A 27,950-nucleotide genomic window follows, 5' to 3' on the forward strand; every position below is an offset into this window, starting at 1 on the left:
GGCCGGCTCCGGGAGCCCCGCGGAGCCCCGCGCCGCGCCGAGGAGCCAGCGGCCACCCGAGGTGGGCACGGGGGACACCGGGGGGGGGACACCGAGCAGAGCACGGAGGGGACGCGCGGGGGAAGCGCCGGTGGCACCGGGGGACGCTGATGGGACACCGAGGGGACCGTGATGCGCGGTGGGGGCTCCCCGTAACGCGATGGTTTTGGGGTGACCCCCACGCCGGGCACGATGCCCCCGCACCGCCGCTCTCCCGGTGCAGCCCCGGGACAGCGCTCGGGCTCGGTCACAAAGAGCCGGGATGGCCCCGGCAGAGCGGCCGGACTCGCCCCCGCTGCCGGCTCCCGTCCCTCCGGCCGCTCGCAGCCTCCCCCGCAGCTCAGCCCTGGCTCTTTCCGCTTCCCTCTGAAGTCTGGCAAACTTCTTTTCACACGGCAGCGAGAAAATTCTGCCTGTTCAGCAGCACCTCGGTGCGGGCTGCCTCGGGTTACAGAGCTCCGGCGAGGAGGGGAAGGAAGGCGAGGAGCGGACGGATGGATGCCTTTGGTTTGTTGTCATCAGCTCGGAGCCACCCCGGCTGAGGGGCTGCCTGCTCCACCATTCCCCCTGCAGGAATTTTTCGCCGCTGGAGCTGCGCGGGGGCAGCGCCGGGTGCGTGGGAGGCGAGGAAGGAGCGCGGGGGCCCCTGCGGGAAAACGCCGAGCGCACCTGGATGGATGCGGCAGCTCCGGCCCTGCCAGGGCCCTTCCCGGGGCTCTGCAGCCCGGCAAGGCGGGGGAGGGAGGGCAGAGCCGCCCCGAGGCCGCGCAGCTCCTCCTGGAAAGCCGGGGAGGAATCGCGCCTGGAAAAGCGGCGCTGGAGCGCTGCCACGGCCGGGCTGTCACCGCTCTCACGGCGACACCGAGCGCTCGCTGGGGACACATCCAGGTGCTCCCTGGGGGGACCGAGAGCGGGGACGCGTCCTGGAGGCGGCATTCCCGTCCTGGCAGGCGGCATTCCCGTCCTGGCACACGGCATTCCCGTCCTGGCCGGCGGCATTCCCGTCCTGGCACACGGCATTCCCGTCCTGGCCGGCGGCATTCCCGTCCTGGCACACGGTATTCCCGTCCTGGCCGGCGGCATTCCCGTCCTGGCACACGGCATTCCCGTCCTGGCACACGGTATTCCCGTCCTGGAGGCGGCATTCCCGTCCTGGCGCACGGTATTCCCGTCCTGGCACACGGCATTCCCGTCCTGGCAGGTGGCATTCCCGTCCTGGCGCACGGTATTCCCGTCCTGGCACACGGTATTCCCGTCCTGGCCGGTGGCATTCCCGTCCTGGCCGGCGGCATTCCCGTCCTGGCACCCGGTATTCCCGGCCCTGCTGACCCCCCCGAGCCGTGTTCGCTCAGTGACATCTCCCGAGGGACCTGGGGTCCCCCCTTGGTGTGGCAGGAGGGTCCCACCCCCATGAGAGGGTCTGGGGTCGTGTGGGACCCCCACCCTCCATCCGCAGGGATGTGTCCCCGTCCCTCGGTGTCACTGCAGGGCTGGCACAGCTGCCTCCCTGCTGAGGTTGCTTTCCTGCTGTCCCCTCCTGCCGTGGCACCAGCAGGGCCCCAGGGGTTTCTGTCTGTGTCCTGTGACCTTCTCCTCCCTCGGGCAGCCAGGAGGGAACAGTGTGGGTCCCATTTTTGGGAACAGGACCCCGTTTTTGGGAGCAGCCCCGTGGGTTTCCACAGGAGCCCCCATGGCTGCCCAAACCCTCCCCAGAGCAAGATAAAAAAAACTCCTCCACCATCAACCATCACGCAGCAAAACTGATTTACCTGCCCTGGGAAGCTCTGCCAGGGATTCCTGGCCAGTGTCACCCTCCAGTCCTGGCCAGTGTCACACTCTGTCCCCTGTGTGTGTGTCCAGCTCACCTCTGTGTCCCCAGCCAGGCCCTTCCAGTGTCACTCTGTCCCCTGTGTGTGTCCCAGTGTCCCCAGCCAGGCCCTTCCAGTGTCACTCTGTCCCCTGTGTGTGTCCCTGTGTCCCCAGCCAGGCCCTTCCAGTGTCACTCTGTCCCCTGTGTGTGTCCCAGTGTCCCCAGCCAGGCCCTTCCAGTGTCACACTGTCCCCTGTGTGTGTCCCAGTGTCCCCAGCCAGGCTTTTCTAGTGTCACATTCTGTCCTTTCCCTGTGTCCAGCTCACCCCTGTGCACCCAGCCAGGCCCTTCCAATGTCACCCTCTGTCCCCTGTGTCCCCAGCCCGGTTTTCCAGTGCCACCCTCTGCCCCCTGTGCACCCAGCCAGGCCATTCCAGTGTCACTCTGTCCCTTCCATGTGTCCCTGTGTCCCCAGCCAGGCCATTCCAGTGTCACTCTGTCCCTTCCGTGTGTCCCTGTGTCCCCAGCCAGGCCCTTCCAGTGTCACTCTGTCCCCTGTGTGTGTCCCAGTGTCTCCAGCCTGGCTTTTCCCGTGTCACCCTCTGTCCCTTCCGTGTGTCCAGCTCACCTCCATGTCCCCAGCCAGGCTTTTCTAGTGTCACATTCTGTCCTTTCCCTGTGTCCAGCTCACCCCTGTGCACCCAGCCAGGCCCTTCCAATGTCACCCTCTGTCCCCTGTGTCCCCAGCCTGGTTTTCCAGTGCCACCCTCTGCCCCCTGTGCACCCAGCCAGGCCATTCCAGTGTCACTCTGTCCCTTCCATGTGTCCCTGTGTCCCCAGCCAGGCCATTCCAGTGTCACTCAGTCCCTTCCATGTGTCCCTGTGTCCCCAGCCAGGCCATTCCAGTGTCACTCAGTCCCTTCCATGTGTCCCTGTGTCCCCAGCCAGGCCATTCCAGTGTCACTCTGTCCCTTCCATGTGTCCAGCTCACCTTTGTGCACCCAGCCAGGCCCTTCCAACGTCGCACTTTGTCCCCTGTGTGTGTCCCTGTGTCCCCATCCAGGCTTTTCCAGTGTCACTCCGTCCCCTCTGTGTGTCCCTTTGTCACTCTCTGTCCCCTCTGTGTGTCCCTGTGTCCCCATCCAGGCTTTTCCAGTGTCACTCTGTCCCCTCTGTGTGTCCCTGTGTCCCCAGCCCGGCTTTTCCAGTTCCACACTCTGTCCCTTCCCTGTGTCCAGCTCACCTCTGTGTCCCCAGCCAGGCCCTTCTGGTGTCACTCTGTCCCCTCTGTGTCCCCTGTGTCCCCATCCAAATTTTCCAGTGCCACCCTCTGTCCCCTGTGTCCCCGTCCAGGCTTTTCCAGTGCCACCCTCTGTCCCTCCCCTGTGTCCAGCTCACCCCCGCTCCCCCATCCAGCTTTTCCCGGCGGCGCTGCCGAGCCGCTCCTCTCGGCCCATTAATTAATTACCAGCCCCGTTAATGAGCGGCACAAAGAGCCGCGAGTGCGAAACCCTCTCCCGTCCGCGCTGGGGGCGATTAATGGCAGCTGCAAAAGCGCATTCGGCGGCACAACCGCGGCTCGGGGGATGCTCCGGCGGGGCCGGGAACGGGAACGGGGCCGCTCCGACCCTCCCACCCCGTTACTCAGCGCTGCCGAGAGGGGAGGAGAAGGCAGGAGAGGCTCAGGCAGCGAAATGAGAGATCTGGAGGAGCCCAGAGCCCGGCGGGTGTGGGGGATGGCAGCGCTGCGCGGTGCCGTGCCCAGGTGTGCGGGGCAGGGGGGATGCTCTGCTGTGGAGGGGACGGGGATCCATCCCAGGGGATCCATCCCTGGCATCCGTCCATGGGGTCTGAACTGGGGATCCGTCCCAGGGATCCATCCCAGGGGTCAGTCCCAGCAAAATGAGAGCTCTGGAGCAGCCCAGAGCCCCCCTGGACACGGGGGATGCCAGGGCTCTGCAGTGCCGTGCCCGGGTGTGCTGGGCAGAGAGGATGCTGTGCTGTGGAGGGGACAGGGATCCACCCCAGGGGATCCATCCCTAGGATCCGTCCATGGGGTCTGAACCAGGGATCTGTCCCAGGGGTCAGTCCCAGCAAAATCTGAGAGCTCTGGAGCAGCCCAGAGCCCCCACAGAGCCCCCCTGGGCACGGGGGATGCCAGGGCTCTGCAGTGCCGTGCCCAGGTGTGCAGGGCAGGAGGGGCAGCGAGGATGCTCTGAGACCGTGCTCACTGGGGTCTCAGATTGAGGGAAGAGATGTGGATCTGACTCCGTGTTTCAGAAGGCTTGATTTATTATTTTATTTTATATATATTATATTAAAACTCTACTAAAAGAATAGAAGAAAGGATTTCATCAGAAGGCTGGCTAAGAATAGAAAAAGGAATGATAACAAAGGTTTGTGGCTCGGGCTCTGTGTCTGAGCCGGCTGACTGTGATTGGCCATTAATCAGAAACAACCACATGAGACCAATCCCAGATGCACCTGTTGCATTCCACAGCAGCAGATAATCATTGTTCACATTTTGTTCCTGAGGTCTCTCAGCTTCTCAGGAGGAAAAATCCTAAGGAAAGGATTTTCCATAAAAGATGTCTGTGACATTGCTCCACTGCGGAGGGGACAGGGATCTGTCCATGGGGTCTGTCCCAGGGGTCTGTCCCTGTCCCAGGGCTCTGTCCCAGCTCCTCCTGCCCCCCTGGCTCTCTCCTCAGCCCCAGATCCCTTTTCCCTCCCCCGGCGAGGCTCAGGCTGCAGCGGGCAGGTCCGCTCATGCTCAGGTGAGGCTCTGGTGAGGCATCCCCGGCACGCAGAGGGGCAGCACCGAGCAGCAGGGCCGGGAATCCGATCCTTGGGAGCATCCCAGAAACCACTGAGAGCCCGAGCCCAGCTCCAGGGCCCCTTCCCGGGACAGAAGCCCAATTCCAGCTCTTGTCCTGCCTTTCCTTCACTGTAGCAAAAATCCCCAAACCAGCTCAATTCCAGCTCTTGTCTCCCCTTCTTTGGCTGTAGCAAAAAAGCCCCAAACCAGCCCAATTCCAGCCCCTTGTCCTTGGCTGTAGGAAAAATCCCCAAACCAACCCAATTCCAGCCCAGTTCCGGCTCCTCATCCCCCATTCCTTGGCTGGAATAAAAATCCCCACACCAGCCCAATTCCAGCCCAGTTCCAGCTCTTTTTCCCTCTTCCTTGGCTGTAGGAAAAATCCCCAAACCAACCCAATTCCAGCCCAGTTCCGGCTCCTCATCCCCCATTCCTTGGCTGGAATAAAAATCCCCACACCAGCCCAATTCCAGCCCAATTCCAGCCCCTCATCCCCCATTCCTTGGCTGGAATAAAAATCCCCAATTCCAGCCCAATTCCAGCCCAATTCCAGCCCCTTGTCCCCCACTCCTTGGCTGTAGGAAAAAGCCTCGAGTCACCCAGGGCTGGGAATTTGATCCTTTTGAGCATCCCAGAAATCCCTGAGAGCCCTTCCCGGCACACAGAGTCGTCCAGGACCAGGAATGGGATCCTTCTGAGCTTCCCAGAGATCCCTGAGGTCCCTTTTCAGGACTCGGAGTCACCCAGGGCCGCCGGCAGAGCTGGGTGCTGCGTGGCCAAGTGTGAATCCGTAGTAGCGCCGCAGCTATTCCTGGAGCTGCTGCTGCAAAAAAAAAATCCAAAAAACTGCTCCTAAAGCTGCTAAACCTGCTGCTAAAACTGCTCCTAAAGCTGCTCCTGCAGCAGCCCAGCCTGGCCGTGGCTCCGTGGCAGCTCCATCCCGCAGGAATCGGGGAACGCTCAACGCCGACAGGAAATTTGGAGAGGATTTTTCCTGTCCCCCCCTCTCCCTGAGCATTTCCTGCCATGTTTATAAATCCCCTCTCTCTTGGGAGGCCCCAAACCCACCCCTTGCCTGATTTATTCGCTGTTCCTCAGCCCCCAAACCCACCCCTGCCTGATTTATTCGCTGCTCCTCGCTGGCCAGCTGCCCTTTGGGGGGGATTTTTCCAGCAGCAGCAGCCCCAGGCAGGGTTTTCCATTCGGGATTAGTTAAAAATAGCAGGGAATGCACAAAGATGCGGCACGTGGGGCTCTCCCTGCTGCCTGCCCTGGTTTTGTGCTGCTCCCCTGGCTGGGAGAAGGCTCTGAGAGCACCAAGGGATTCCTGGTTTTTTGTGGGAAGCCCTAAATGGGGTCATTCGCTGGGTTTGGGGAGGCAAATCCTGCATGAGCAGCAGCAAATGTGAAATCCCTGCAGAATTCCCAGCCAGCTCTTCCTCCTCTTCCCTTCTCTTTCTTTCCCCCTCTTTCTTTCCCCCTCTTTCTTTCCCCCTCTTTCCCCCTCTTCCTCACAGCCAGGGCTGAAATATTCCCATTTATCCCCTCAGCAAAAAGGCACCTCCTGCCTGAAGGGAATTTTTATCATTTTTTTTCATTCCGTGAAATAGGAATTTTTATCATTTTCTCATTTTTGGGAGGATCCTCCCAGGCCTGGGAGAGGGAGAGGATGGAGCTGGGAGATGCTGGGGAAGGAAAAACCTCCCAAAAATCCCTGCTGCCATCCCAGGGTGTCCTCTCTGAGTTCTCCCAATTCCAGCTCTTGTTCCCCATTCCTTGGCTGTAGGAAAAATCCCCAAACCAGCCCAATTCCAGCCCAATTCCAGCTTTTGTCCCCCATTTTTTGGCTGTAGGAAAAAGCCCCAAACCAACCCAATTCCAGCCCAATTCCGGCTCTTTCCCCCATTCTTGGCCGTAGGAAAAATCCCCAATTCCAGCCCAATTCCAGCCCCTTGTCTCTCATTCCCTGGCTGTTGGAAAAAGCATCAAACCCACCCAATTCCGGCCCTTTGTCCCCCATTTCTTGCCTGTAGGAAAAATCCCCAAACCAGCCAAATTCCAGCCCCTTTTCCCCCATTCCTTGGCTGGAATAAAAATCCCCAAACCAGCCCAATTCCAGCCCTTTCCCCTCTTCTTTGGCTGTAGGAAAAATCCCCAAAGCAGCCCAATTCCAGCCCAATTCCAACCCCTTTTCCCCCATTCTTTGCTGTAGGAAAAATCCCCAAACCAACCCAGTTCCAGCCCAATTCCAGCTCTTGTCCCCCCATTCTTGGCTGGAATAAAAATCCCCAAACCAGCCCCATTCCACCTCTTATCCCTCCTTCCTTGGCTCTAGGAAAAAACCCAAAACCAACCCAATTCCAGCCCCTTTTCCTCCATTCTTGGCTGGAGGAAAAATCCCCAAACCAGCCCAATTCCAGCTCTTATCCCTCCTTCCTTGGCTGTAGGAGAAAGCCCCAATTCCAGCCCCTTTTTCCCCATTCCTTGGCTGGAATAAAAATCCCCAAACCAGCCCAATTCCAGCTCTTATCCCTCCTTCCTTGGCTCTAGGAAAAAAACCCCAAAACCAGCCCAATTCCAGCCCCTTTTCCCCCATTCTTTGCTGGAGGAAAAATCCCCAAACCAGCCCAATTCCACCTCTTATCCCTCCTTCCTTGGCTCTAGGAAAAAAACCCAAACCAGCCCAATTCCAGCCCCTTTTCCCCCATTCCTTGGCTGTAGTAAAAATCCCCAAACCAGCCCAATCCCCCCTGGCTTCAGCACTGTGCATTTGGCCAAAATCCGAGATTCCTGCTCAGCATCCAGGAACATTTTGGATCTTTAACTTCCTCCTTTTTCTTTTTCTCCCTCCCGATTTTCAGCACGATTCAGCGACATCTCCCTGAGCCACTTAGGGAAGAGCTCCTTTAAAGGTTAATTAAATATTCCCTGCAACTTTGATGCACATTTCCCTGTTGGGAGAGCTGCTCCGTTTGGCAGCCAGGCATTAAAGGGGTGGAATTCACCACGGGCCAAGTCTGGAAAAGGAAAAAATAGAAAGCGAGAAGTGAATTTGCCTCTTTTTTGGGGGTTTTTATTGGGGGTTTTTTTGGGGGGTTTTTTATTGGGGTTTTTTGGGGTGTTTTTTGGGTTTTTTTTCCCCCTTCTGCTGCTGCACTGGAGCTTTGGGATGGGATGTGACACTCTGGGAAGCAGGAGAGGAGCTGGGGATGAGGAGAAGCAGCAGCAGATGCTCCTCACGGCGAGGATTGAGCTTGGCTCCTCATCAACGAGCAGGAGCTGAGCTCTGAGCGCCAGGCAGGCACAAAGATCCCCAAATTTAGACAAAACTGGGTGGAACCGGTGCCACAGACAGGGAAGGGCAGCGCAGGAGGAACCACAGCAAAGCCCAGCCTGGGCCTGGCGCTGGGTTGGGTTTGAGGAGGATCTTTAGGCCCTGCCTGGGAGAGGTTTTTCCCTCTGGTTCTCATTTTCCTCAGGCTGGGGCAGAGATTTGGGGTTTTGCTGCTGCTGCTGCCAGGGCCAGTGACTCCCCCTCTCCTGTTTCTCAGCCCTTGGTGGAGGAAAAATCCCCAAACCAGCCCAATTCCAGCTCTTGTCCCAAATTCCTTGGCTGTAGGAAAAAGCCCCAATTCCAGCCCAGTTCCAGCCCCTTGTTCCCCCTTCCTTAGGCGTAGGAAAAATGCCCAAACCAGCCCAATTTCAGCTCTTGTTTCCTCATTCCTGGCTGTAGGAAAAAAATCCCCAAACCAGCCCAATTCCAGCTCTTGTCCCCGATTCCTTTGCTGTAGAAAAATCCCCAAACCAGCCCAATTCCAGCTCTTGTCTCCCATTCTTTGGCTGTAGGAAAAAGCCCCAAACCAGCCCAATTCCAGCCCAATTCCAGGTCTTGTCCTCCCTTCCTTGGGTGTAGGAAAAGTGCCCCAAACCAACCCAATTCCAGCCCCTTGTCCCCCATTCCTGGCTAGAGGAAAAATCCCCAAACCAGCCCAATTCCAGCTCTTGTCCCCCATTATTTGGCTGGAGGAAAAAGCCCCAAACCAGCCCAATTCCAGTTCTTGTCTCCCATTCTTTGGCTGTAGAAAAAGCCCCAAACCAGCCCAATTCCATCCCAATTCCATCTCTTCTCCTCCATTCCTTGGCTGTCCCCAGGGCACAGGGAAGAGGCGACAGCAGAGAGTGGCCCCGTGCCCCTCACCTGAGCCCCAGCAACCCCAAATTTGCTTTTTGGTCCCCACAGAGACCAGGAGGTGCCCGAGGTGGCCCTGAAGGAGGAGAGAGGGCACCCAGGCAGGGCTGGGCTGGCTGCTGTGCCCACCAGGAGCGGGGTGGCAATGCCAACACGGCAATGCCAGCGAGGCAATGCCAGCTCCTGGCTGCTTTTCAGAGAGGGGGGGGAGAGAGAGAGAGAGAGACAATAAAAGGCGCGGGGATTGCAAACACAGCCCGGTCTCCATGGCAGCCCCAGCACCGCTGCTAAATTTTGCCTCTACATGGAGAGGATGCTGCTGCTGCTCCCCTCCTGTGCCCGGGGGAGTCGTGCAGCACAAAGAGCCTGGGCCCAGGTGTTCCCCGCGGGTTTTTTGGGGTTTGGGGAAGGAGCCCTCGGTGCCAGCACCTCGAGGGGAATGGGTTTGGTGCCCCCTCGTCGTATTTATCCATAATTCAGTGGTGAAGCCACGTGAGCTGGGAGGATGGAGAAGTATTTCGGGCTCATGGCGAGTTACAGCAAGTGCCTGCTATTTTTAGCAGGGCAGGCAAAGCCCTCCCAGCAGGCAGAGAATGGGGGAGGCTGCGGGACCCCCAGCCCGGGCAGGAATTCAGGGATCCATACCTGAACCCTCCTGGAGCACGGCAGCCTCTGGAACCGGGAATTTGGGCTCCCTTGTGTCAGGAATTTCAGGTCCTGGAGCCAGGAATTTCAGCTCCCTGGAGTGGGAATTTCAGCTCCCTGGAGTGGGAATTTCAGCTCCTGGAGCCGGGAATTTCAGCTCCTTGGAGTGGTAATTTCAGCTCCTGGAGCCGGGAATTTCAGGCCCCTGGAGCCAGGAATTTCAGCTCCATGGAGTGGGAATTTCAGCTCCTTGGACCGGGAATTTCAGCCTCATGGAGAGGGGAATTTCAGCTCCCCGGAGTTGGGATCAGCTCCCTGAAGCTGGGAATTTCAGCTCCCTTGTGCCAGGAATTTCATCTCCTTGCAGTTGGGAATTTCAACTCCTGGAGTTGGGAATTTCAGCTACTTGGAGCCGGGAATTTCAGCCCCTGGAGTTGGGAATTTCAGCTCCATGGAGCCGGGAATTTCAGCTCCTGGAGGCGGGAATTTCAGCTGCCTGTAGCCGGAAATTTCAGCTCTCTGGAGCCGGGAATTTCAGGCCCCTGGACCAGGAATTTCAGCTCCCTGGACACGGGAATTTCAGCTCCTGGAGCTGGGAATTTCAGCTCCCTGGAGTGAGGAATTTCAGCTCCTTGGACCGGGAATTTCAGCTCCCTGGAGTTGGGAATTTCAGTTCCATGGAGCCGGGAATTTCAGCTCCCTGGAGCGAGGAATTTCAGCTCCTTGGACCGGGAATTTCAGCTCCTGGAGCTGGGAATTTCAGCTCTCTGTACCAGGAATTTCAGCTCCCCCCGCGGCAGATTGTGCGGGAAGGGAAGTGTGAGCAGGGGCCTGGCGGCTCCAGGCTCAGCTGTCACCACCCCGGCACCACCTGCCAGCCGCAGACGGCTCCCAAAATATCCCAAATTATCCCAAAATATCCCAAATTATCCCGGCCAGTGCAGGGATGGCACCTCCAGCGAGGTGTCCCCCACAGCATCCCAAATTGTCCCCAAATTGTCCCCAAATTTGGCGCCTGGCACAGGACGGGAGTGACACCCCCAGGTGCCACTGTCACCCTTCAGGTGTCCCCAAACCAAAGCGGGGAGCGGGCGTTGCTGCCGTGCCAATTAGCAGGGCTCTAATTGCCGTCTCAGGCGCTCATTAGCGCGCAAAGCCAGATGCTGGGAGGAATTAGAGGAGCTGAAAGGATCTTTCTCTCCGCCCCAGGAATATTTAACGGTGTCGCACACGCGTTGCCTTTGTAGCCGAGCATGACTGATGTGGCTCGTGTGGGTGCTCGGTGAATCACCGAGCTTCCAAAGCCCGGTGGGGACAGAACCGGGGGGCTCCGGGTGGCACCGGGGGGCTCCGGCACGTGGTGGAGCCGGGAATGACGGCTGAGAGGGGATTGGAGTGGATTTGACCCAAAAAATTAGGAAGGAAAAATTTGGGTTCTGCTCTCACCAGGCAGGGCTGGGGGTTGTTCACACAAATGTTGGTGTTGGGAGGATGGAAAGGGCAAAAGCAGCAGAGTTTGGGGAGCAAAAGGCAGAATTTGGAGGGCAAAAGGAGCGAGGTTTAGGGAGCAAAAAGTTCAGGGTTTGGAGAGAAGAAATAGCAGGGTTTGGAGGGGAAAACCAGCAGCATTTGGAGACCCAAAAGCAGAATTTGGAGGGCAAAAGGAGCAGGATTTGGGGAGTCTGGCCCCAGCTGAGTGCAGGGAGAGCTGAAGGCCAAGCCGAGGTGGGTGGAGCAGGGATCCCCAAGCTGCTGGGATGTTCCCAGGCTGGCCTGAATCCAGGAGGGAGCATCCATCCATCCATCCATCCATCCATCCATCCATCCATCCATCCATCCATCCATCCATCCATCCATCCATCCATCCATCTTATCCCTGCGGGTCCCTCCCAGCTCCAGGGCTGGTCTGGCAGCAGCAGATTCCAAAAGTGACTTTTGGGGACTGGCAGGGCTGGCAGGAGGGAGGGGATGAAGATGTTCAGTCCCTCATCATCTCCATCTGGTGCCATCCCAATTAATTCTGGGATCACAGGATATCCTGAGCTGGGAGGGACCCACAGGGATCAGAGTCTCGGGTCTGTGCAGACCCACAAAAATCCCATCCCTGGAGCTCTGGCAGCCTTTTGGGGCAGAACCTTTTCCAGCCCCATTCCCTCAGCCTGGCTTTCCCAGGGGCTGTGACCCTGCAGGATCCCAGGGGGTTCCATCCCGGGGGATTCTGGCACTGCCTGTGGCCTCTCAGGGTTTGTGCCATCCCCACATCCCTGGGGGCTACGGGACGGGGAGGAGAGGGACAAATCCCCCCTCTAGGCCGGGGATTTGCTGGGCACAAGGCTTTAGTCCAACAATGTTTGGGCCCTTTCGGCCTCGTGCGTCGCTTAGGATTTTGCACTCTGCAGCATTTAGGAGGGACGTTGAGATGCTTGAGCGCGTCCAAAGGAGAGCACCGAGCACCGAACCTCCAGATTATATCCTACCTGGATATAATCTGGAGGTTCTGGAACACCAGCCAAGCATTCCTGCCTGGATATAATCTGGAGATTCTGGAACACCAGCCAAGCATTCCTACCTGGATATAATCTGGAGATTCTGGAACACCAGCCAAGCATTCCTGCCTGGATATAATCTGGAGATTCTGGAACACCAGCCAAGCATTCCTGCCTGGATATAATCTGGAGATTCTGGAATACCAGCACGGCTTCTCCACTGGAGAAGAACGACTGAGGGAGCTGGGGTTGTTCAGCCTGGAGAAAAGGAGACTCAGGGGTGACCTCATCACTCTCTTCAGCTTCCTGAAGGGTGGCTGTGGTGAGCTGGGGGTCAGGCTCTTTCTCCAGGCAACAACAGACAGAACAAGAGGACACAGTCTCAAGCTGCGCCAAGGGAGATCCAGGCTGGAATTAAGGAGGAAGTTTTTCACGGAAAGAGTGGTCAAATACTGGAATCATCCACCCAGGGAGGTGGTGGAGTCACCATCCCTCGATGTGTTTAAAAAAAGCCTGGATGTGGCGCTTGGTGCCATGATCTAGTTGAGGTGTTAGAACATGGTTGGACTCGGTGATCTTAAAGGTCTCTCCCAACCTAGAAATTCTGTGATTAAGATTGGGAGGGCATAGGAGAGGGCTGTGATGAGGTTGATTTAGAGAGGGTGGTTAGTCATGTGAGATGGTTTGGGTTAAGCTAGGGAGAGGATTTGAACCTCGGAGTTAAAGGACTGAAGCAGAGAGCCAAGAGGAGCCGCGGGAAGTCGTGGGGACACTGCTGACACCGATTTTCTGCGCGTTGAGCAATCCTGGGCAGGGTGGGGTGGCACCCCTGGAGCTGGGCCTGGCTGTGAATCACTGGGAACCGCAGGAACCCCCCCTGCTCTGCCCCAAAGGCGGCTCGGAGCCGCCCACGGGGCTGGTCCCACCCGGGGCTGGTCCCACCGGGGCTGGTCCCACCCGGGGCTGGTCCCACCGGGGCTGGTCCCACCCGGGGCTGGTCCAACCCTGCTCGCCCGGCGCGGCCGCTTTGGGCACATCCCGGGCGGGACCCGCGCCCCGGCCCCTCCCGGGGTGTCCGCGGCTCCCGCAGAGCCCTTCCCAAAGCTGCTGCTCAATTCAGCCGTGGTTTTGGCTTTCTAAGTGACCTTGATCCGAGCCACCCTCCCGCAGGAACTGCTGTGATGTAGATTGCCTTTTTTTTTTTTTTGGCCTTTCCCCCCCACCCTTTTTTTTTCCCTTTTCCCCCCTTTCCCCACCCTATTCCCTCCCTTTTTTCCTTACCCCCTTTTTGTTCTTTTTCCCCTTTTTTTCCCGTTTTTCCTCCTTTACCCCTCCTTTTTTTTCCTTCTTCCCCCTTTTATTTTTTCCCTTTTTTCCCCGCTTTCCTCCCTTGTTTTTTCTCTTTTTTTTCCTCCCCCGCCTTTGATTTTCCTTTTTCCTCATTTCCCCCCGTTTTCCTCCTTTTTTTCCCTCCCCCCTTTTTTTCTTTTCCCCCCTTTTTTCTACATTTTTTCTTCCCCCCTTTGTTTTTCCTTTTCCCCTTTTCCCCCCGTTTTTCGTCCTTTTTTTCCTTCCCCCTATTTTTCCCTTTCCCCCCCTTTTTCCCCCTTTTTCCCCTCCATTTCCCCCCCTTTTTTTCCTCCCTTTTTTTTCCCTTCCCCCCTTTTTTTCCTCTTTCCCCCCCCTTTTTTTTTTTGTTATTGAGCAATCACACCCCCACTCGCAGTGCCCAGCTGCCAGGGGGGAACAGCGGCAGTGCCACCCTTGGCACGGAGCCCACCCAGCGCCTGGCACCAGCTCCCCTTAACGAATCCTCCCGGTGCCCATTGCCAGAACAGCGAGCGCGTGTGATGGACTCCGGGGCCACTCGAGTGCCTGGAACGTGTCACCGAGCCCGGGTTTATTCTTCTCCACGAGTGTCCCCTCCTCCCCTCCTCGCTGATGGCAAATCGGGGAGCGCTTTGTGCCGGCCCGCGGCCACAAACCAGCGCGGTGCATGTCGCTGAATGAGCGGGGACAATGGGTGGCAGTGAATGAAATCCGTGTCGTGGGGCCCCCAGGCACAAAGGAGCGACGAGAGGCCGGCGCCTGCCCGGGCTGGGGATGAATTCAGCCCCGGCAGAGCCGGGAGGGGCTCGGGCACGGCGCTCGGCAAGCGATGGATGCTGCTGTTTGTTTGGGGGGGCAAAAAGAGCTGGGTTTGGAGGGTAAAACCAGCAGGGTTTGGAGGGGGAAACCAGCAGGGTTTGGAGGGCAAAAAGAGCAGGGTTGGGAGAGTAAAAGCAACAGGGTTTGGAGGGGAAACCAGCAGGGTTTGGAGGGGGAAACCAGCGGAGTTTGGAGGGGAAAACCATCAGGGTTTGGGGGGTAAAACCAGCGGGGTTTGGAGGGGGAAACCAGCAGGGTTTGGAGAGTAAAAAGAGTAAGGTTTGGAGAATAAAGAGAGGAGGGTTAGGGGAGCAAAAAGAGCAGGGTTTGGAGGGGGAAAAGGACAGGGTTTGGAGGGGGAAACCAGCGGGGTTTGGAGGGTAAAACCAATGGGGTTTGGAGAGTAAACCAGCAGGGATTGGGGAGCAAAAGGAGCAGGGTTTGGGGAGCAAAAAAGCAGAATTCGGAGGGCAAAATGAGCAGGGTTTGGAGAGTAAAAAGAGCTGGGTTTGGAGGGTAAAAGCAGCAGGGTTTGAGGAGCAAAAGGAGCGGGGTTTGCATGGCAAAAAGGACAGGGGTGGGAGGGCAGAAAGAGCAAGGTTGGGAGGGCAAAAACATCAGGGCTGGGAGGGGAAAAAGAGCAGGGCTTGGGGAGCAAAAGGAGCAGGGTTTGAACAGCAAAAAGAGCAGGGTTTGGAGACCCAAAAGCAGAATTTGGAGGGCAAAAAGGAGCAGGGTTTAGGGAGCAAAAGGAGCAGAGGTTGGAGAGTAAAAAGAGCAGGGTTTGGAGAGAAAAAACAGCAGGGCTTGGAGACTAAAAAGAGCGGGGTTTGGAGGGCAAAAGGAGCGGGGTTTGGGGAGGAAAAGCAGAGTTTGGAGGGCAAAAAGGAGCAGGGTTAAGGGAGGAAAAAGGGCAGGGTTTGGAGAGTAAGCCCAGCAGAGTTTGGAGGATAAAAGAGCATGGTTAGGGGAGCAAAAGGAGCAGGGTTTGGATGGCAAAACCAGCAGGGTTTGGATGGCAAAACCAGCAGGGTTTGGAAGGCTAAAAGAGCAGAGTTTGGAGAATAAAACCAGCAGGGTTTGGGGAGCAGGCCCAGCTCAGGGGGTTCAGCAGCCTTTGGGGCTTCTGGAGGCTCAGTCTGGGTTTGCTGCAGCTCCCAGGGGGTTCAGAGGCATTTGGGGGTCCTGGAGACTCAGTCTGGGTTTGGTGCCGCTCCCAGGCCCAGCTCAGTGCAAATCTGCCCTCCGAGCTCTGCTCTGAGCCATTCCCTTCACTAAATCCCACCTCAGGTGCTCAGGTAGCACTTTCCACCATGGAAATTTCGAATTTTTTCCTCCAGGGCCACATTCCCTGTGTCCCCAAGGCCCAGATGGCCGGGTGGGACAGGGCTGAAATAAACACAGGGCTCATAACAGGGGCACAGCACCTGGCAGTGCTGGAGAGGAAGAGGAAGGCTCAGGCTGAGCCCCAGCTGCTCCGTGCCATCCCAGCATCTCCCAACAAACACCCAAATGTGTGGGAGCATCTGCACGGCGAGGATGAATAATAATCCAGGAGGGAAAAGGCGGGGGCGAGGCGAGAAGGAAGCGCTGGCATTCCAGAGATGGAGCGGGGTGGGGGGGAAGAACAGGATCGGCAGGGAGCGGAGCAGCAAAACCGCGGCTCCTGCCGGGGAAACCTGCTCGGGAAGGAGCGGGGAAAGGGGGGAAAGCTTCAAAGGCTGCGGGAGATAAGATTGGGGGAGATAAGGCTGGATTGCGGGGGGGAGAGCGGCGCTCCCACGTGCGGGGTAGGCATGACTGCGCTGATGAGATGCCATTCATTCTTTTCCCCCGTTCTCTCCGCACAAGCCCGAGTGGGTGAATCCACGTGTTTCCCCCCAACCCCGGGGTTCAGCCCGCGCTGTTTGTGGGGATCAGCCCCCCCAGAACCCCCCCAGGCTCCCAGGAGTGAGCTGGAATTCCATGATTCTGGAATTCCCTGATCCGGGGGGAGCTGGAAGGGTCACGGAGCTGCTCGGGGAGGGGACACGGGGTTCGTGCCAAAAGATCCAGGAAAGGTTCGTTTGCTGCGGGCACAGAGCGGCAGGGACGCGCTGGAGCCTCCTGTGGCTCTCCGCGCTCGCTAATTGAGCTAATTGAGCTAATTGATCGGGGTAATGACCTAATCGGTGACATCACCGAGGACGTCGTGACCCCACCCGCAGGTCCTGTCACCCCTCTCCCTTTTACAGCTTGGACTCGATCTCCAGGATCTTTTTAATTTTAAGATTTTAATTTTAATTTGAATTTCAAAAATTAATTTTAATTTTAAAAATTAGATTTAATTTGAATTCTGTGGTTTTGTGACCTCTGGCCGTGTTGCAGCCCCAGCCCCCAGTGCTCTCCAGCTGTGCTCCCCTTTTCCAGCTGTGCTCCCCCTCTCCAACTGTGCACCTGCAGCGGCCCACAGGACAACCCCACTTTAACTCTCAGCATTTATTTTTCTATTTACATTTATTTTAAAAATTATTTATTTATTTCTAATTATATTTTTATTATTTCTTTATTTACTATTTCTTTATTTATTATTTCTTTATTTATTTCTATTTACTTTTTATTTACATTTATTTTTATTGGTTATTTATTTATTTTGAAATAAGTTTTATTTTTATTTTTTTTTATTTTATTTACATTTTAATTGTTTATTTATTTTAAATTGTTGTTATTATTTATTTATCTCTTATTTATTTTTATGCATTTAATTTATATTTGCATCTATTTTATCATTTATTTATTTTAAAGTGCATTTTTAGTATTTATTTTTTATTTCCTTTTATTCACATTTATTTATTTATTTATTATAGTTTCATTATTTATTTATCTATTATTGATTTCTTTTTCTTTCTTTTTATTTACATCTTTAAATTTATTATTTACATTTATTTTTTTCCCTTTCACACTTCACATGACCCCTGCTCTGACCCATCCATACCCGCTTAAACCCAGCCCCGATTTTTCCTCGCTGTTTTTGTGTGTCAATATCCTCAATGTCCTCAATGTGCTCAGTGCTGGGGTTTGGTGGCTCAGCAAACCCCTCTGGATCCCTGGGAAGGCGCTGAACAGGGAAATGGGACAGCTCTGACCCCTCCTTGTGCTCCCATGCCCTCCCATCCCTGCTGCCTCCTCTTTTTGCCGTCGTTCCCTTGAATCCCGACTGCCCCACGGCTTCCAAAGTGCTCATTTTTAACAGGGAAGGAGAAGAAGAACGTGCCCAGCCCTGTGGGGTGTGTGTAGGAGGGCTGGGGTGGATGGAAACAACGACAACAGATAGAACAAGAGGACACAGTCTCAAGCTGTGTCAAGGGAGATGCAAGTTAGAATTAAGAAGGAAGTATTTTACAGAAGGAGTGGTCAGATACTGGAATCATCTACCCAGGGAGGTGGTGGAGTCATCATCCCTCGAAGAGTTCAGCAAAAGACTGGATGTGGCACTTGGTGCCATGATCTAGTTGAATTGTTAGAACATGGGTTGGACTTGATGATCTTATAGGTCTCTTCCAGCCTTGAATTTCTGTGATTCTGTGATTCTGTGAAATGCCTCCTGCCAGAGGAGGAAAGAGGCTGGAGGGTCCGAGCGCTGCCTCCTCGCTTCTCCCAGCTCCCACAGACACCCAAAAATCCACAGGGGACCTGCCCGAGGGGGGCAGCGAGAAAATCTGAGACTTTGGGGGCTCAAATGTACAGGGAGGGGCTGTCCATGCATGTAAAACCCCTCTGGAGGGAAAATCAGTGCACAGGGATGGGCTCTGGGTGCATGTGAACCCTCCTGTGTAGAAAATAAATGTACGAGGAGAGGCTGTGGGTGCGTGTAAACCCCTCTGGGGGGATAATAAATATATAGGGATGGGCTGTAGGTGAGAGTAAACTCCCCCAGGTGGAAAATAGATAGATAGGGATGGGATGTAGGTGAGTGTAAACCCTCTAGGGGGAAAATGAATGTATAGGAATGGGCTGTGCATGCGTGTAAACCTCCCCAGGAGGAAAATGAATGTATAGGATGGGCTATGGAGGAGTGTAAACCCTCCCAGGAGAAAAACAAATGTACAAGGAGGGGCTGTGGGTGCATGTAACATCTCTGGGTGGAAAATAAATGTATAGGGACTATAGGAACGGGCTGTGGGTGTGTGTAAACCCCTCCAGGAGGAAAAGAAATGTGTAGGAACGGACTATAGGTGCATGTAAACCGCTCTGGGGGGAAAATAAATGTATAGGGATGAGCTGTGAGTGAGTGTAAACCCCCCCGGGGGGAAAATAAATGTACAGGGATGGGCTGTGGGTGCGTGTAAACCTCCCCAGGAGGAAAAGAAATGTCACAGCCCGGGACGCTGCAGCCGCAGGTGGCACCTGTGTCATTGTCACAGCGCCTTCCTGTGCAGACACCGGCGCAGGCTGTGTGGGGACAATTGTGGTGATAATTATAGGGAGAATTGTAGGGACAATTGTGGGGACAAATGTGAGGACAACTGTGGGGACAATTGTCACGTCCCCCGCAGCGATCCCTCCCCTGCTAGTCTGGGATCAGCAGCAGCCCGGCAGCCGCTCGGGGCCTTTCTCGCGTCTCTTAATCTCCCAGAAATGGAATTGGGGATTAGGCCGGCAGTCTGTCTGTCCTCCCTCTGCCCTTCAGCCATCCCGGGCCTCGGGCATGGGGAGAGGAAAAGAAATAAAGGGAGGGATGAGAATGGGTGGGGCTGGGAGCAGCCAGGAATGGGAAAAGGGGAGTGGGGGAAGAGAGGAAGGGGAAAACAGAAATGGGAAAAGAGAGGAGTGGGAAACGGGAATGGGAAAAGGGGAGTGGGAAAAGAGGAATAGGAATAGGGGCTGGGAAAAGAGGGGAGTGGGAAAAGAGAGGAGTGGGAAAAGAGGAATAGAGGGGGGATAAGAGAGGAGTGGGAAAAGAGGAATAGGAAAAGAGGGGTGAGAAAGGAGAGGAGGGGGAAAGAGGAGTGGGAAAAGAGGAATGGGAAAAGAAGGTGGGAAACAGGAATGGGAAAAGAGAAGTGAGAAAAGAGGAGTGGGGTAAGAGAGGAGAGGGGAAAGAAGAATGGGAAAAAAGAAGAGTGGGAAAAGAGAAATGGGAAAACAGGAAGGGGAAAGGGAGGAGTGGGAAAAGAGGAATAGGAAAAGAGGGTTGGGAAAAGAGAGAAGTAGGAAAAGAGAGGAGTGTGAAAAGAGAGGAGTGGGAAAAGAGGAATAGGGAAAGAGGAATGGGAAAACAGAGGCCTGACTCTGGGATTGAGGATAGGGCAGTGAGGGGGCCCTGGCACAGCATTACTGCACCCCCTTCACCACCCAAGCCTCTCCCACCTCCGGTTTAACCCCCAGATTCCCACTTGGAACTCGGCCTAGGGAGCTCTGTAGTGGGTCAGAGCACCCAGTGGGAGCTCTGAGCTGCTCAAACACAGCATGGAGCAGAAACCTTCTCTCCCTCCTCCTTCAGTGCAAACAGCACCCTGATAATTTTATTTACGAGCCTTTCCCCTTTCTCACCGCTAATTACCGAGCTGGATCCGCGTCCCCATTAGAGCTGAGTGTCGTGGAGGCCACCAGGAGCTGGGGCTTTATTTTATTTACATTTTTCCCCTCACAACAAAGCGGAGGAGCCCCTCATGCCTCTGATGGCAGCGCTCAGTGCTCCGCTCGAGTGCCGCACAGCCATTAACGCTAATTAAGCCTAATGCTAATTAAGGCTCGCGGTGCCCCTTTTCAGGCAGGTTAAGAGGAGCACTGGAAAGTGGAGAGGGATGCGGGAGAGGCTGTGGAGCTGGGATCTGGCCAGGAACGGGCAGGAGATGCGGGAGTCTGTTGGGATAGCAGATAATTGTTGTTTACATTTTGTTCTTGAGGCCTCTCAGCTTCTCAGGAGGAAAAATCTTAAGGAAAAGTTTTTTCATAAAAGATGTCTGCGGCAATGGGTTAAAATCAAAGGCACAGGTGTTTTTGACTCCGTGCCAATGGCACTAAGCCTCCTGCCAGAGTCTTGAGTCCTCCAGGGCAGCCAGAGCAATGTCCTGGGTTCCAACACCTTGTAACCAAACTAACAGCACATGCTTAACAATCTATCAACTATTTTACACTTTCTAATCGATTTTTAACACTCAGCCCCTGAACTGGGGAGCTCTGCCACCCCTGGCTGTCCTCTCCTGGCTCACACCGTGCCCCCGTGTCCCCAGGCTTGGCGCTCCCGGCCGCACCGCGGGCTCTGCTATGATCTGGCGGCGCTGGGAGCAGCATGGGCAGCGTCAGCAGCCTCATCTCCGGCCACAGCTTCCACAGCAAGCACTGCCGCGCCTCCCAGTACAAGCTCCGCAAGTCCTCGCACCTGAAGAAGCTCAACCGCTACTCGGACGGGCTGCTCCGCTTCGGCTTCTCGCAGGACTCCGGCCACAAGTCCGGCTCCAAGAGCAGCAAGAATGAGGATTTCTTTTACATCAAGGTCAGCCAGAAGGCGCACGGCGCCCAGCGGCCGGACTACACCGCGCTGGGCGGCGGCGAGCTGGCCGTGCCCGCCGGGAGCGGCTCCCTGGACTTCGGGACGCCCACGCCGCAGAAGCTGATGCCCTTCCCCAGCCAGCTGGAAGTGGTGAGTGGGGAAAAGCAGCCCTGGGAGCAGGGGAATGTCCCACTGTTGTTGTCGTTATAGTGCAAGAGTTCTATTGTCATTACATTGCAAGGGCTCCATATCGCATAGTTATCTTCCAAATCTTTTATGCTCATATTTAGCAAGCATTAATAGCTGCAATTGATATATTTTACCAATAGTTTAGGATTCAAGTCCTTTTCCCCAAATCCACAGGGTTATATAGTCGAATCCTCTTTCCCCAAATCCACAGGGTCATATAGTCGAGTCCTTTTCTCCAAATCCATGGGATTGTATAGTTTAGTCCCGAATCCACAGGGTTCCCGAATCCATGGGATCATATCTTCAAGTCCTTTTTCCTGAATCACGTCGGGGTCACCATTTTTTGTCACTCTATTACAAGAGTTCTATTGTCAGTACATTGCAAGGGTTCCATGTCGCCAGAGTTTCGCACCTCCTTGATGTTTCTCGTAGGCATCTCCTCTAGGCACTGACTCTTCCTTGTCCTCACAGCAGCCAACTGACTCCAGTTCCCCTCAACCAACCAATCCACTCTTTTATAACACTCTTCTTATCGGCTGCAGCTGCGGCCTGTAACATCAGGCCTGCTCCTAATCCTTAATAATTTGTTCATCTGCAACTCTTTAGGGGGTAAGATTACATTCTATACCACCTTATTTACTTATAGTGTATCCCCCTACACACTGTCAGGTGCCACCATGGGGTTGTGTTAGTTGTGGTCGCTGAGGAAGCTCAGGGAGAGCAGGGGCAGCTCTGCCACCTCACCTTTTGGGAGTTTGGATCAGCAACGCAGCCTGAAGGATTTGGATCCTTTAATTTCCAAACCCAGCAGTTGCAGCCAGCAGCATCCCCTGAGTCTCTTTGAGCCTTGGGGGGACTGTGGGGTGGGAGGACACACGCGGGGCTCCCTCGGTGCTGACGGGCTCTGCTCTCCCTGCAGGGCGGGGAGAAGCCGCTGCCTCGTCCCACGGCCTTCAAGCCGGTGCTGCCGCGTTCCGGGGCCATCCTGCACTCGTCCCCTGAGAGCGGGGGTCCCCTGGCCCAGCAGCTGCACCCCCCGGAGAAGGCCAAGGAGCAGGAGCTGCGGCCGCTGCCCTGCTCGGGGGGCCTGTCCGACTCCGGCCGCAACTCCATGTCCAGCCTGCCCACGCACAGCACCAGCAGCAGCTACCAGCTGGAGCCCCTGGTCACCCCCATGGGCCCCATCAGCCGCTTCGGGGGCTCTGCCCACAACATCCTGCAGTGTGCCATCATCCAGGACAGCAACATGATGAGCCTCAAGGCCATGTCCTTCTCTGACGGCGGCAACAAGATCCTGAACCCCGGCAAGGCGCCCCAGCACCGCGCCGCTGCCGAGAAGAGCGCCTGCGTGCGCTCGCCCATCGCCACGGATGAATCCACCATCCAGGAGCTGGAGCAGAAGCTGCTGGAGAGGGAGGGCGAGCTGCAGGAGCTGCAGTCGAGCTTCGAGGAGAAGGAAATCAGTTCCTGCCAGGCCTACGAGGAGAAGCAGCGGCGCTGCAAGGAGGAGCTGGAGGGGCTGAAGCAGAAATGCAACAGCAAACTCAAGCAAACCTCGCAGAAAACACAGCGGACGCAGCAGGTGCTGCACCTGCAGGTGTTCCAGCTGCAGCAGGAGAAGCAGCAGCTGAGGGAGGAGCTGGAGAAACTCATGAAGGAGCAGAACCTGCTGGAGACCAAGCTGAGGTCCTACGAGAAGGAGAAGACCAGCTTTGCCCCGGCACTGGAGGAGACGCAGTGGGAGGTGAGAGGCAAAGGGGGGATCAAGGAGAGCTCCAAACCCCCCAGCCCATTCCATCCCATCCCATCCCATCCCATCCCATCCCATCCCATCCCGTCCCATCCCATCCCATCCCATCCCATCCCATCCCGTCCCATCCCATCCCATCCCATCCCATCCCAGGCTGTAGGAAATGGATGTGAACCCCAGCAGAACCCCCGGCAGTGGGGTTGAGGCTCTCACTGCCCCCCTGGACCCTTCCCCTCACCCAATGGAACAAACACAGCACAAATCCCCTCAGGCATTGAATTAACTCAGCATTCCCAGCCTCCAGCTCGGGTTTTCCTGCCCCACAGGAGCTGTAAAACTGCCTTGCCACAAGGAAATAGGAACTCCTTGGGCTTGACATGGAAGTTTGTTAGGGAGCAGTAAAACCTTCCACTCTCTGCTTAAGCTTAATTTACTCACTCCTTGGTATTGCTGAACAAACACTGTGAATCTGCTGGAAATTCCAATGTTTAGGAAGAGGTAATTATAAATTAATATACAATATTAATATTTAATATATACAATCCATAATATCAATATTTAATATACAATACATTATATTATTTAATATATAATATTAATATTTACAATTAGTACCACATTAAATAATATACAATATTATTTAATGTAGTATTGATTATAAATAATAATTGTAATTAAATTAGAATTCTAAAAATAATGGTAAAAAAGTTAAATTCGGGGTCTCCACGTGCTGCAGCCCAGCTGTGCCTGGGTCACACGTGTCACCCTGTTCTTCTAAGTTCTTCTGATGTTTACATTCTTGTAACAAACCTTCTCATGCACTTTTCTGTAAATAATTATAGTTTCACATTCTTTTCTAGAAGAAGATAAATTTAATAGACTGTTGGTTTGTCCAGTGTCATTGGAGAGGTGGCACTGTCATCCTCTGATCCACTGTCACTTTTGAAAGTCTATAAATGTTAGAGTCAGAAATTAAACTGCCCTTTTTTTTACCTTGGAGGTTCCAGCATGAGTGTGGTTTTATTTCGTGTCCTAGAGCGACGCACATGGTCCAGCCCTAACTCAGGTGTTCACTGAAGGATTTAGATCCTTTAATTTTCAAATCCAGAAGTTTTAGCCAGCAGCTTCCCCCTGAGCATGCTCCCGAGCCCTGGTCCAGCCCTAACTCATGGTCCAGCCCTGACTCAGGTGTTCACCGAAGGATTTGGATTCTTTAATTTCCAAACCCAGCAGCTTCCCCCTGACCGTGCTCCAGCCCTAACTCCGATGTTCACCCCCTCCAGGTGTGCCAGAAATCTGGTGAGATCTCACTGCTGAAGCAGCAGCTGAAGGAGTCTCAGACCGAGCTCACCACTAAGACCACGGAGATCCTGAGCCTGAAGGCGCAGCTGAAGGAGGTGAGGCTGAAGATGGAGGGGCTGGAGATGAAGAGCCAGGAGCTGGAGGTGTCGCTGCGCACCAAGGCCATGGAGCTGGAGGTGTGCGAGAACGAGCTGCAGCGCAAGAAGAACGAGTCGGAGCTGCTGCGCGAGAAGGTGAACCTGCTGGAGCAGGAGATCCTGGAGCTGCGCTCCGAGCTGGCCGCGCTGCGGGAGCAGCTCCAGGGGCTCCCCAGGCCGGGCGGGGACGATGCCCAGGCCCTGCAGGGGCAGCTGGAGCGGCTGCGGGCCGAGCTGAAGGCGGAGCGCGACAGCAACGAGCAGATGAGCTGCAGCTTCCAGCACGAGCGGCAGACGTGGAAGGAGGAGAAGGAGAAGGTGATCCACTACCAGAAGCAGCTGCAGCAGAGCTACCTGCACATGTACAAGAGGAACCAGAGCCTGGAGAAGATGCTGCAGCAGCTGGCGGCGGGCGAGGATGGCAAGGAGCCCATCGAGCTGGAGATCCCCGGTGGCACCGACGTCCCCTACGAGGACATCATCGCCACCGAGATCTGAGCCGCCGGGGGAGCTGTCCCCTCCCCGCCACGCAGTGTCCCCCTGTCCTTGCGCCGCCCGTCGTGTTCCAGAGGTGACCAAGCCACTCGTGCCAATGGTGACGTGCCCGCAGCTCCCCCAGCCTGGCACTGCCCCCTCTGCCCCCGGGCAGGGATCAGGACTCCAGGGAATTCTCTGCCATCCGTGCCCAGCGCCCAGGGGATGCTCTGCTCCAGGCTGGGGGGACACAGCCTGCCCCTGCTCCGGGGATGGCACAGCTCTGGGGTGGCACAGCTCCCACAGTCCTGCCCACTGGTAGTGGCAGAAATCAGCCCAAATTTGTGCCCAGCTCTGGGAATGGCACAGCACCAGGGATGGCACAGCAGCATCCTGCCCGCTGATGGTGGCAGGAATCAGCCCCAGTGTGTGCCCAACTCCAAGGACGGCACAGTATCATCCTGCCCATGGTGGGCAGGAACCAGCCCCAATTTGTGCCCAGAAATCAGCCCCAGTGTGTGCCCATCTCCAAGGATGGCACAGCACAGTCCTGCCCACCGATGGTGGCAGGAATCAGCCCCAGATCCCTGGAGGAAGCTCCCACTCCTCCTCACCCTCCTTTGGCACCATGGGAGCACAGAGCCACCTCCTGCCACTGCCACATCCACCCATGCCAGCCCATGAGGGCCTCAGGAAGGTCCCCAGCTGCTCACACCCCCCAGTATGCCCCAACTCACTGAAATCACCCCAAAATCATCCCAAAATCACCCTGAAATCACCTTGAGATCACCCTGAACTCCCCATTCAGTCCAAGCACAGCCCCCTTCACTGCACCCACAGCCCCCACAGCCCTCCCTCTGGCATTCCCAGCTCCCACAGACAAGGACCCCATCCCTTCTCCCGGCTGCCAGGCAGCAGCTGGATCTGAGGATTCACAGGAATGTCCCAGCCACGTTCTGAGCAGGGATTGGGGTTTGTGTTCACCCCACAGCCCCCTGCACTCGCTGGGGCTGTCCCTCCCGGCTGCCTTATCTCCTCCCGTGCCCTGATCCCGCAGGATCCGGCCCAGGGGAGCTGGTTAAACACCCCAAACCAACCACTGCCACCTTAATTTCTACCCCAGCTCTTAAAAGCTCCTCCTGCCGCCAGCGAGTGGCTCCACAGACACCGAGGTGGCCCCGCTGGTGACCATGGTGTCCCCCTGGCTGGGGAGGGAACCAGCAGGACCCTCCCCTAGGGGACCCCTCTGTGCCAGTGCAATGATATTTTTTGCTGCAATTATTTACCCACTGCCCCATTCCAGGGCTCTTGGGGGAGGTTCTTGCACGATCCCAACGCCGCCAATTCGGCCACGGGCTCCGAGCTGTGCGAAATCCCGCGCCCCTCGCGCCACTGCAGCCTGGAAAGGTGACACACAGGAACCAGTCTGTGCCTTCTGCACCTGAGCACCCCAAACCACTGCCCCGGCTCTCCTGGCTGGGCCTGGCACTGCCCAGATGGTCCTGGCACTGCCCAGCCAGGTCTGGCACTGCCCAGCCAGTCCTGGCACTGCCTAGTTGCTCCTGGCACTGTCCAGCTGAGCCTAGTGCTACCCAGCTGGGCCTGGCACTGCCTGGTCAGTCCTAGCTCTGCCCAGCCAGGTCTGGTAGTGCCCACCCAGTCCTGACACCACCCAGCCACTCCTGGCACTGCCCAGCCTTTCTTGGCACTGCCTGGCCAGTTCTGGCACTGCCCATCCAGTCTTGGTACTGCCCAGCCACTCCTAGCACTGACCAGCTGGTCCTGGCACTGCCCAGCTGCATCTGGTACTGACCAGCTAGGTCTGGCATTGCCTAGTTGGGCCTGGCACTGACCAGCTGGTCCTGGCACTGCCCAGCTGGATCTGGCACTGCCCAGCCACTCCTGGCACTGCCCAGCCGGGTCTGGCACTGCCCAGACACTCCTGGCACGTCCCATCCAGTTCTGGCACTGTCCAGCTGGTCCTGGCACTGTCCAGCTGAGCCTAGTACTACCCAGCCATGCCCAGCACTGCCCAGCCACTCTGTCCAGCTCGGTCTGGCACTGCCCAGCCAGTCCTGGCATTGCCCAGCCAGTTCTGGCATTGCCTAGTTGGGCCTGGCATTTTCCAGCTGAGCCTAGTACTGCCCAGCCAGTTCTGGCACTGCCCAGCCAGTCCTGGCATTGCCTAGTTGGGCCTGGCACTGTCCAGCTGGGCCTGGCACTGCCCAGCCACTCCTGGCATTGCCTAGTTGGGCCTGGCACTGCCCAGCTGAGCCTCGTACTACCCAGCCATACCTGGCACTGCCCAGCCATACCTGGCACTGTCCAGCTGAGCCTACTACTGCCCAGCCAGTCCTGGCACTGACCAGATAGTTCTGGCAGTGTCCAGCTGAGCCTGGTACTGCCCAGCCTTTCTTGGCACTGCCCAGCCATACCTGGCACTGCCCAGCCGGGTCTGGCACCGCCCAGCCAGTCCTGGAACTGTCCAGCTGGGTCTGGAATTGTCCAGCTGAGCCTAGTACTTTTCAGCCATACCTGGCACTGCCCAGCCAGTCTTGGCACTGCCCATCCACTCCTGGTACTGCCCAGCCACTCCTAGCACTGACCAGCTGGTCCTGGCACTGCCCAGCCGGGTCTGGCACTGCCCAGCCCACCCTGGCACCGTCACAAGCGATGCTCACCCCGGCCCGATGGAAAAGCCAACCTCAGGCTCCTGCGGGTGCCCCTCGGGGCCAGCCCTGCCCATTCCCTGCCCTGCCCATCCCTGCCCATCCCTTGCCCTGTCCCATCCCCTGCCCATGCCCAGCCCCTGCCCATCCCCTGCCCATGCCCAGCCTTGCCCAGCCGAAGGATGTTCGCAAAGCTGAAGGATCGGGGGCACAACGAGGCCGGCAGGGATTTTGTGCCTCCCCAGAACCGGCACAGCCCCGCCGGGAGGGAGCAGAGCCCGTCCTGGCAATTCCCGTCCCTGTCCCTGTCCCTGTCCCCGTCCCCGTCCCTGTCCCTGTCCCCGTCCCTGTCCCTGTCCCTGCCCCCGTCCCTGTCCCTGTCCCTGTCCCCGTCCCTGTCCCCGTCCCTGTCCCCGTCCCCGTCCCTGTCCCTGTCCCTGTCCCTGTCCCTGTCCCTGTCCCCGTCCCTGTCCCTGTCCCCGTCCCCGTCCCTGTCCCTGTCCCTGTCCCCGTCCCTGTCCCCAGGCGTGTCCCCGGCCCCGTGTCCCCCCCAGCTCTGTGATGTGATCTCCAGAGGCCTCGCCGTGCTGCCTTTGCACAACCGCGCTGTGTGTGCCCGTCGCATTCCAGGTGTGTCGCTCCAGGCCCCGGCCTGGACAAGAGAATTATTTTTCTGCAGTTTTTTTTTTTTTTTTTTTTTTTGGTTTTGTTGATGTTTTTTTGGATGTTCTTTCTGGTGACTGATGTAAACTACTGGTTAATTTTATGTTTTTTATTTATAAATAAATTTTTTAAAACTTCCCCAGCCTCTCTCTGCAG

General features: G+C 56.3%; 3 protein-coding genes across 4 annotated transcripts in view; 2 read left to right on the plus strand and 1 right to left on the minus strand.

The window, feature by feature from the left end:
- LZTS1 (leucine zipper tumor suppressor 1) lies at positions 1 to 27,932 on the plus strand. 2 transcript variants are annotated; one of them, XR_009115817.1, is made up of 5 exons: positions 1 to 61; positions 20,351 to 20,760; positions 21,719 to 22,543; positions 23,833 to 25,982; positions 26,636 to 27,932. XR_009115817.1 is itself a non-coding variant. In XM_058042509.1 (4 exons), exons 2-4 carry the CDS (start codon positions 20,410 to 20,412, stop codon positions 24,484 to 24,486), a joined length of 1,830 nt encoding a protein of 609 aa, XP_057898492.1. In that variant the 5' UTR covers positions 1 to 61; positions 20,351 to 20,409; the 3' UTR covers positions 24,487 to 27,932. The 2 variants fall into 2 exon arrangements, 1 of the variants encoding a protein (XP_057898492.1); XM_058042509.1 differs by having other exon boundaries at positions 23,833 to 27,932.
- Positions 1 to 27,950, plus strand: part of UNC5D (unc-5 netrin receptor D) — a 340,661-nt gene that overhangs the window by 27,025 nt on the left and 285,686 nt on the right. The window lies entirely within an intron of this gene.
- LOC131094921 (putative uncharacterized protein AFDN-DT) lies at positions 25,745 to 26,895 on the minus strand. Its single transcript, XM_058042514.1, has 2 exons — positions 26,155 to 26,895; positions 25,745 to 26,014 (listed from the first exon to the last, which is right to left on the minus strand). Exons 1-2 carry the CDS (start codon positions 26,893 to 26,895, stop codon positions 25,745 to 25,747), a joined length of 1,011 nt encoding a protein of 336 aa, XP_057898497.1.

The sequence above is a fragment of the Melospiza georgiana genome, chromosome 31 (genome assembly GCF_028018845.1).
Source record: "Melospiza georgiana isolate bMelGeo1 chromosome 31, bMelGeo1.pri, whole genome shotgun sequence".
Taxonomy (NCBI): domain Eukaryota; kingdom Metazoa; phylum Chordata; class Aves; order Passeriformes; family Passerellidae; genus Melospiza; species Melospiza georgiana.